This window comes from Hippocampus comes, unplaced genomic scaffold (assembly GCF_001891065.2).
Source record: "Hippocampus comes isolate QL1 unplaced genomic scaffold, H_comes_QL1_v1.1 scaffold174, whole genome shotgun sequence".
In the NCBI taxonomy this organism is placed as follows: Eukaryota; Metazoa; Chordata; class Actinopteri; order Syngnathiformes; family Syngnathidae; genus Hippocampus; species Hippocampus comes.
In genome coordinates, this window is record NW_017805983.1 from 6,043,984 (window position 1) to 6,054,064 (window position 10,081).

A 10,081-nucleotide genomic window follows, 5' to 3' on the forward strand; every position below is an offset into this window, starting at 1 on the left:
TATATATATATAAAATCAACAAATTCTTCTTCATCTTATTCATTATTATTACGATTATTATTCTTCACAGGATTTTGCATTTGTAAAGAGGACTCACAACATCGTGAGCATTGTCTTCTACCCTCCATTATTTTCAAGCTTTCAATGACGCTTTGGTTAACTTCATTCCTCGCTTTACCTGCTTTTCTTTTTCAATTCCATTCCCTTGTTTCCCCTCCAGACTACCCTCCTCCTCCTTCCCCTTCTCAGATTGATCAATTGACATATCTTGACTTTGATATTGATATAACCGCACTGTGATTTATGGCTTTGTGTGCCAGAGAGCTATGCAGATGTCATTTTTTGACATTGAATTACGACTGTGCAGTTCATAGAATTCTTTTTTTTTTCCTAGATTTTTGGTGACTGGATTGTCAAATCTCTGACGTTTGCATTTTTTGCTGTTGGGAGATGAGGGGGGCCTGTTTCAGCCTCCTGTATAATATATTCCGTTTAGTTTTTTTTTTTTTTTGCAGCAAATGATACAATCTGGTTTTCATGTGTGCATGCAGTCTTGGCACATTATTTGATCAGAACAACAATCCTGCCTTTGTATAGATTCAGGTAAATATTGCTCCTTGAGTCAGACATACATTAACAGTGAAGGCAAAACTCATCTGAAGGACTTGGGCTTTGGACCTGGATTGTTACGGTCCAACTTCCGATTCTCCCAAAAGAAAACCCAACTAGTTGTTTACAGACATGCATGGCTTCACCCTGACTACTTGTTCAGGTGCTCAAGAGCAGGGAGGCACAATTTAAATGCTGATGGCAGCCACAACTTGTCGTCAGTGCGACTCGGAGGTCGCATGGGACCACGCATTACCTAACCAGATGTATGACAGAAATGTCATTTAAAATATGGATAAAATATGTGCGTACGTGCAAAGTATGTGCTCCTAATTTCTTACATTTTTAATCATATATTTTTGAACGCATGTACAACAGATCTGTTATCCTAACACAACAACAAAAGGTTTGAAGCCAACAACAAAATAACCACATACTGTATTTTTTTTTCCCCCAGTGCAAATGTGCATAAAAATTACAATTCAAGGACAGCATAAAACTGCTGGACAGGAAATCCACATTAAATGCAAGGATTTTATTTAATTGATTTTTGCAGAAAAATCAACGTATGTACTCAAAATTTGAACATTATTACGATTTCTATTTTTGTTTAGCTGCTTTGGGTTTTCGGATGCCCATGTCACATTTTAGTGTCTTATTTCCACTACAATGTTTGTATGTTGCTCTGTCAGGCAGCTGCTGCGCTGCCAAGTTCTACTTTGTCTCTTCTGGAAGCATTGTCTTATTGAATAATTGAGAATTGAAATGTATTAATTGAATCCGAAAAGATTACATTGCTGTTGTAATGCATCTAAGAATCAATTATTTCTCTCAGCCCAAAAAAGAGACCAAGTGGCAGGATGCTCCAAATTCTGTGCAAACTTGTCATCATTTCTGCATATCTATCGATTTTGTGTGAGTGGTGGCACTTTTGGGCATTGTTGAAACTTTGTCTTCTGATGGTTTTGCAATGTATGAGATGCTCACGGGGTGTATCTTGGCATAGTCCATGTTTCAATGTAAAATTTGTTTAAAAAGTGCAAAGGTAAATGGAAACAAGAATCCTGAAAGTTTGACTCTGGGAGGACTTTTGCTTGCTTATTATTGTTAATGAAACCTTCCTTTCGGACGATTTCCGCATAAGCCAGGTCACTGGTTTTGCCATTTGTGAAGAGTAGAAAGGAAAAGCCTTCAATTTAATCTCCGTGACCTGAAGATCATTGAACAAGACAACACCCTGACCCCGTTCGCCTTTCAAGCCATCTGTCAGTCCTGCTCACTTGGGCTCGTAAACAGTCTTCAACTCTCAGTATACAGTATGTCCAATGGTTGACTCCATCCATCCCCCTCATTCTCCTTTTATTTCTCAACTACCGCCTGCCGCTGGTGCAGCGGAGCTTTGCAGAGCTTATGAAAGCGAGAAATCAGATCAAACGTAGACAAACACACACACACACACACACACACACACACACACACACACACACACACACACGGAGGAGAGGTGATCGCGAGCTCTTCTCTTCAGGGTGACACAGGAAATACTTGGTGATATGAGATGAATTATTTTCAGATGGGCATTTCTTTTATTTTTGGATTCACTTAATCTCTTGTTGAGTTTGTATAAGGGTGGTCGACTGGTTAGCCTGTCGGCCTCACGGTGCACAGATGCAGGGTTCGATTCCGTCTCCGTCCTTCCTGTGTGGAGTTTGCACGTTCTTCCCGTGCCTGCATGGTTTTTTCTCTGGGTAGTCCGATTTCCTCCCACATTCCAAAAATAATGTGTGGCAGGTTAATGGAACACTCCAAATTGTCCCTCGGTGTGAGTGTGAGCGAGGATGGTTGTTTGTCTCTGTGTGCCCTGCGATTGGCTGACAACCGGTTCAGGGTGTCCCTCGCCTAGTGCCCGAAGACGGCTAGGATTGGCTCCAATACCCCCCGCGACCTTTGTGAGGATAAGCGGGTCAGAAAATAGATGGATGGATGGAGTCTGTCAAGTTTAAAGACCAGGAGTCAGACATGACTCTCAGGTGTTTTTGTCTTGTCGTGAAAACTTTATTCATGTGAATTTATTAAATGAATTTTTTACATTGATACAGTAAGATAGATAGATATGTGAGAGGTTTCTATATTTAAGTCATGGTGACTGTGTTTTATTTATTTATCTATTTTACTTTTTGGTCATTTCCTGCACTCCTCTTATGAAAGTAGGTATCAAATAGAGAGAGATTACAAAAATGCACACTGAACCAATTCGCAGCACTAAATAGTCAAGTTTGCCTTTGTTTGATCAGTTTTGTTTTCAGCACAATGCCAAAGCCAAACTGGGATGCGTCCTTAAACCACAAGGAGTGAAAAATGATCGTGAGCATATATTTTGCAAATGAGGAGGTGCCTTTGGAGAATCAACAGGGCAAAAAAGGATGTATACGTGCTGCACTGTGGGGGATGATGGGATGGAATGGGGCCAGGCAGGCAAGAAGAGGATGCGGTTTCCTCCTTTGCTCTATATTTGGTCTTCCATAGGATGGGGGCGGGGGTTGTCGAGCAGCACATTGTGTTGTATACACACACACACACACACACACACACACACACACACACACACACACACACACCAACTAATTCCCTTATGAGTGTGTTGGGGTGAACAGACACGTTTAAAGCAGCACAAAACACAGCACGCGCTAGATGCAAATATGGAAATGACTGCATAACGATTCTTCCATTGCCTTGCGCTGTCTCACCAGGGGTCGGCTGAGTCCTATACCAGTAGACCGTCGGATTCCGACCTGTCAGCAGAGGAAGACCGCGAGGCGTATCGGCGTGAAGCCGAACGCCAGGCACAACTTCAGCTCGACAGAGCTAAGGTAGGAGAGCCAATGATTTCATGCCAGGAAATACATTGTTCTAGGCATCATTATTTATTCATCGGTGGTTATTTTTTGCTCATCATGTGGCATGTGAACATTAATGATGCATGGAATCCCGCATGGGGGGGAAAAAAGCTTAATTCAGAACATTAGAACAAGAATCCAGACCCCGAAAAAAAGGATCTTATTGCACGAAGCGGTACTCATCATATATCAATTTTATTTCGAATGAAAGTAGGGCTGCAACTAACACTTACACTGGTCAACAGCAAATTGTAATCACAGGTGGCTTCACGTCTCCCTCAATGAATTATTAACACTGATATCAAAAATGTCTTTAGATTTTTTTTCTTGAGATATTTTCATTTTCTGTTTTAAGTTTGATCTCGAAAAGCTTGCGCAGTACAAATTTGACCATGTGTTGTACTTTATAGCAATGAAAAAGAAAAAAGTTCCACCTGTTGCACAAACTAACCCTGAAACCAGAAATATTACTAAATGTATTACTATATTGTATGTTATTATCAAAACTGATGTGCTAGCGAAAAAATGAGATTTGGAATCAGTGCAAAAAAAAATGAATGCAGAAAGGTTTACTTGCATCTCTTATTTAAAAAAAATGACCAAAAAATGTTGACCAGTGTTATTTGAATATTGATTAATCTGTCAATTATTTTGGTGATTAATTGATATACCGGATTAAAAAAAAAACATTTAAATTCCATATCCTTATTCAAAAGCATGAGAATGTTTCAAATTGACAAGTGTAATAAATGCACAAACTTAAACTGATTAGGATTCCGTCGCAGCTTTGATCCGAAGATATATATAATATTTTATTTAGATTCAACACAAAGTCGACTTTCATCGAGCACTGCGTAGATCAGTCAATATTGACTTTTGAGAAGCAGACATGTTGAGCATTTGGACAAGTTTTAATTCAAAAAGCTATCTAAATACTATATTGTATGTTATTATCAAAACTGATGTGCTAGCGAAAAAATGAGATTTGGAATCAGTGCAAAAAAAATGAATGCAGAAAGGTTTACTTGCATCTCTTATTTAAAAAAAATGACCAAAAAATGTTGACCAGTGTTATTTGAATATTGATTAATCTGTCAATTATTTTGGTGATTAATTGATATACCGGATTAAAAAAAAAACATTTAAATTCCATATCCTTATTCAAAAGCATGAGAATGTTTCAAATTGACAAGTGTAATAAATGCACAAACTTAAACTGATTAGGATTCCGTCGCAGCTTTGATCCGAAGATATATATAATATTTTATTTAGATTCAACACAAAGTCGACTTTCATCGAGCACTGCGTAGATCAGTCAATATTGACTTTTGAGAAGCAGACATGTTGAGCATTTGGACAAGTTTTAATTCAAAAAGCTATCTAAATGATCATCCAAAATAATTAGCTATGAATTTGATTGGTTGTCGGTTAACCGATTAATTATTGTCCCTCAAGTCATGTTGAATGTGCCAATAACATTTTTTTTTTTTTAACCAGTCCAAACCTGTGGCGTTCGCAGTAAAGACAAATGTGAGTTACTGTGGAGCTCTGGATGAGGATTGTCCCGTACAGGGCGCTGCAGTCAACTTTGATGCCAAAGACTTCCTGCACATCAAAGAAGTGAGCGATCGCGATTCCTTCCAACAAGCTCCTCCTCTGCGTTTAAGCAGCACCCGTTGGCGTGATGCTGAAACAGTTGTCCATTTAACAGAAATACAGTAATGACTGGTGGATCGGGCGTCTCGTCAAAGAGGGAGCTGACATCGCCTTCATCCCCAGCCCGCTGCGACTGGAGGCGATGAGACTCAAGCAAGAGCAGAAACAGAGGTACCGTGCTGTTTGCGGTCTTATTTCGGAATCTGGTTTATTGCCAGCATGATAAACAAAGACACCGAGTTTAAATAAAGCGTGCAGGTGAATTACGGCTTTCAATGGACGAACATTTTTGAAGGGTCTATGGACTTTATGTAATATTTTGGTTTGGCATTGCAGAAAAACAGGTGGCAACTCCTCCAGTTTAGGAGACATGGTGACTGGAAACTGGAGGACCACACCACCATCTGCAGGCGAATGTAAGTATTACACATGCACCTTGTTGATTCGACTGCTGCCAGTGTTTTGATCTGAATCAACTTAAATCGCTTTTTTACTTTCAAAAGCTAAACTGAGGCAAAAACAGGTAGGTTAACTCATTCGTTTTATTTTTGACGTTTTCTCTGCTTCCCTTTTCCCCAATTCCCTCTGCCCATCCTTTCTCGTGCCATCTCTTTCACCCTTTGCCTTGCCTTGTGTGTGGCAGGAACACGTCCCTCCGTACGATGTGGTGCCATCCATGAGGCCGATGGTCCTCGTGGGTCCATCACTCAAGGGTTACGAGGTCAGCGTGCCGTATTTGACCTCTGGCTAACAGAGGAAACACAAGACAGTTGCATCAAATGTTAGTTCGTTCTCCCTTGCCCCCAGGTTACAGATATGATGCAGAAAGCCCTCTTTGACTTCCTAAAACACAGATTTGAAGGAAGGTCAGTAGACATCAGCGAGTTCACCATTTACTACACCTCTGGTTTAATCAATGCTGCCCAAATATTGCATTGACTGTATCTTTTTGACACTTTCACTGAAACTGCAGAATCTCAATCACCCGTGTCACTGCCGACTTGTCCCTAGCTAAAAGATCCGTCCTCAATAAAAGACCCATAATGGAAAGGTCCAACACTCGGTCCAGTTTGGGTAAAAAAAAAAAAAAAAATCACGTTAAAAAGCTTGCTACTTTTTGATGGACAGAAGTGCAAGGGTTGAACATGGAAAATGTTTGCCGTTCATGCAGCCGAGGTTCAGAGTGAAATCGAGAGGATATTTGAACTCGCCAAAACGCTGCAGCTGGTGGTTTTGGATGCGGACACCATCAACCATCCCGCACAGCTCGCCAAAACCTCCCTCGCACCCATCGTCGTCTACGTGAAAGTCTCCTCGCCAAAGGTAACGTACACAATCACATCCTTTTCTACCACCGGGTGGACCAACTCTGCGCTTTCTGCTCCTCTCAGGTGCTCCAGAGGCTGATCAAGTCCAGGGGGAAGTCTCAGAGCAAGCACCTGAATGTTCAGATGATGGCTGCAGACAAACTCTCTCAGTGCCCCCCCGTGAGTGAACTGTCATTTCCTGTCAGAATATTTGAATGAGCTTCGATTTCCAAGACGGTAAAATATTTACTATTCATATAATTAGGCTTTGGGAATAACTGAATACATGCACTGGCATTACATATCCAGGAAAAATGTAACTCTATTCCCTTACAGCAGTGTTTTTCAAATCCTGTGCGTGTGCCGCGAGACATTGTCAGCTGTGCCGCGGGAAAATATCCAATTTGTTTGCCTGTGCGGTCAATCGCCCGGCAAAGTAATCGTGTAGTACCCTTCCATACCGCTAGGGAGCAGCAACAGCTAGCCTTGTGTTTAGACTAGAAGAGACAAGCGAATTTGTGACGCATGAATGCAGGACGACGGCGAAACATAAATATGAAAGATTATAAAACACTTTTTTCTTTGTGTTTATTTGATTCTAATTCAAGCTGTTATAACGTCATTCTTCAATGTTAAAAAACGGTGAGAAAAAAAATCACTAACCCTGGCCAGTAGATGGCAGCATTGGGTCTCTTTTGGATGAGATCACAGTGGATCAAAAACAATGCTTAATACTTGTGAATATGCCGCACATCTGGAAATTCGACCATTACAAGCAGCTTGTGATTCGTCAACGTGTTTGTCATGTTAAATCTACTACAAAGAGCGTCACAAAAGAGAGAAACAATGACACCAATTATTACAATTTTAAAGGAGAAGTGATGACAATGTACATATGTATACATATGCGCACACACACACACTTTAAAAAAATAATGTTTAAATGAACCAAATGCATATTAATTCACAGTTGGGGACGCGATCTGTGTGCTTTGCTTTTGAGCACCACCAAAGTGGCTGTCACTTCTGTTTAAATCATGTGCTACCTTTTCCAAGTTGCACTTTTGCCCGTAGGATTTGTTTGATGTCATTTTGGATGAAAACCAGCTGGAGGATGCCTGTGAGCATTTGGCCGAATACCTGGAGATATACTGGCGGGCCACACATCTCCCAGGCACCACCCCTCTCAATCCTCTTTTAGAGCAGAGTCTGCTGACCCCACCGTCCGCCATCTCCAGCCTCCAGGTGAGCTTGCTCCTCACTAGTCTCGACCGTCCCGCATCGAGACTTATGTGTTATGTTATTATCTTGTCGCTGTTTTCAACGTCTCCCAATTCTCACTCTTGTGTCTTTGATATAATTGTCTTCGCTTGTGTGTCCTCTCACTCACCCATGCTTAACATTTTCTGAAATACAGGAATTAATTGAATGATGGCTTTACCAGCTGGGGTGAGTAGTGGGGTAAAAACAAACACACAGACACACACACACACACACACACACACACACACACACACACACACACACAACAACACACCCACACACACCAACACACACTCCTCTTCACACCTGTGCCATCCATGGGGATGTGGTATATTCATACGCCGCATCCTTCCTTCTCTCCCTGAGTTGACGGTCTGAAGTGAATCAACACTTTGAATTCACCACAATGAATGACACACGGATTCCTAAAATGACTAAACTTGCGTGTCATTTGGCAGACTTTCCTCATTACTCCTTCTTGTGTGTTGATCCGTTTCCACGCATGCCACGTAAATGTGCCAGCCCTCGCAGAGGCACATGACACTATCGGGAATGTGTGTACTTCCTGTTACACAATAATCGTAATAAGACCACAATACAGTATGCGTACAGTGCACTAACACTTGTTCCATGTAGCCTCCCCATTCTCTCCATCTTGACCGTTTGACTGGCATTTTCTTACTTTGATGTAACAATGTGTGCACACAGACAAAACTTTGCAAACACCTTGTTGAAAAGGATTTGCTGTACTCAAGCAAAACTTAACATTCAACAAGGAATGCACGACAACCATCAAACAGGAAACTACTGGACTGATATTCAGGGAAAATTATTGGACCACTTAAAAAGAAAGAATAAATCATCAGTATGGTCTTTTTTTGTTCTTTTTTTTCAATACGTACTACAGAAATGGCAATGCTGGTGGAAAAATATTTTGACTGGTAAACACCTTCAACCATACGAGTACATTCAAAAGTATTTAAATAGGTTCAAACGTACTCACAAGTGCGTTCGAACGTACTCAAACACGTTTTAATGTACTCGAAAATACGTTCGGATGTACTTTAGGCTAAATGCTACAAAGGTAGCATTTTCCCATAATGCCACAGGGTGTTGACTTGTGCACGCATGATGGGATTTAATTTCCCGTGGCATTATGGGAAAATACTCCGTTTGTAGCACTGAGCCTACAAGTATGTTCGAACTTATTCGCGAGTACGTTCAAAGCGCCCTGCGACAGAGTCTTGTTTAGGAATTTTGAACATATCGGACCTTAACTTTAACATTCAACAAGTTGTGAATTGTTGTCATCATCCACAGCTATTTCCACTTGAAATCTGATGGACGTCAGTCACTCACCTAGGCCACATTATCCTTTTTTGAAATCAAATAACTTTTTACTCTCAACAGTATTGAACATTGGCATTGAAAACAGAACAATGAATAAAATATATAAATTAAAAATATAAGAGACTCAGGCTCTGTTCACAAAAATCTATTGAAAGTCACTTCTACTTTCCTGCCCCACCCCTCGAAAGGCTGGTGGCACTGGTGCAACCGCTTCCTTTTTTGGTGTACTATTGAGAAATTAGAGTGCCTGTGGACCCAAATTGGTCTCAGTCTAGAGACCAAGTTTTATATTCACCATATTGTCAATCACAAATGAATAGTTTAGTTTGGTTCACTGACTACAATCATTTACTGAATGAGAGATCCACGGTGAGTGACCATAAATAAAAGATTCACCTCGAGATGTTCTTATTTGTCTCCGTATGCCTTCGCTTCAGGCATCAGAGGTGACATTTAGGAAGTCCTTCTTCACACGGTGTTTGCATTCTTTTGTCACCCTTCTTCGTTTGCATCCACCAAAACTCTGACGTGACAGAACAGTTGCCACCAACAGGAAGTGTGAAGCCACTTGTTGTCAAGTTGTGCCACATCAGTCACGCTCCTTTTGTTCTTCCAGAACAAGAACCAGCCGCCGCCGAGCGAGGGCGTTGAAATGGAGGCTGAGGAACGGGAAGAGGAAGAGGAGGAAGGCGAGGCGGAAGAAGAGGCAGGCGAGGAGGCCATCTCCCCCTTGGAGCAGGACAGTCTCATGCCATCGGACGAGGCCAGTGACTCGCTGTCTCATGGCCAGAGGGGGAGCCCGTGTCATCAGGCAGGAGAAGAAGAGGAGGAAGAGGAGGATGAGTACGCCTCTCCCTGCCACGGCCGCACGTACAGGGGCATGTACCCTGCCCGCCGGGGGCACGCCGGGGGCCGCAACGTCAACAGCCACGAGTCACAGGACAGGCTGCTTCAAAGTGAAGCCCAGCAGGGTCACAACCAGAGGAACAAACGCCAGCG

At 41.8% G+C, this 10,081-nt stretch overlaps 1 protein-coding gene across 3 annotated transcripts in view; it reads left to right on the forward strand.

The window, feature by feature from the left end:
- The window catches only part of LOC109528553 (voltage-dependent L-type calcium channel subunit beta-4-like), a 15,914-nt gene that overhangs the window by 3,603 nt on the left and 2,230 nt on the right, over nt 1–10,081 (forward strand). The window contains exons 3-15 of one of the 3 annotated variants that reach the window (XM_019891332.1): nt 3,360–3,479; nt 5,004–5,126; nt 5,218–5,333; nt 5,499–5,578; nt 5,666–5,685; nt 5,806–5,883; nt 5,970–6,028; nt 6,136–6,236; nt 6,334–6,485; nt 6,554–6,649; nt 7,544–7,714; nt 7,887–7,918; nt 9,699–9,753. In XM_019891332.1, coding sequence (XP_019746891.1) covers nt 3,360–3,479; nt 5,004–5,126; nt 5,218–5,333; nt 5,499–5,578; nt 5,666–5,685; nt 5,806–5,883; nt 5,970–6,028; nt 6,136–6,236; nt 6,334–6,485; nt 6,554–6,649; nt 7,544–7,714; nt 7,887–7,901 — 1,131 coding nt within the window. In that variant the 3' untranslated portion in view covers nt 7,902–7,918; nt 9,699–9,753. Of the gene's footprint in view, nt 1–3,359; nt 3,480–5,003; nt 5,127–5,217; nt 5,334–5,498; nt 5,579–5,665; nt 5,686–5,805; nt 5,884–5,969; nt 6,029–6,135; nt 6,237–6,333; nt 6,486–6,553; nt 6,650–7,543; nt 7,715–7,886; nt 7,919–9,698; nt 10,062–10,081 lie in introns of those variants that run through there. The other 2 variants (XM_019891331.1, XM_019891330.1) reach the window with 2 other exon arrangements.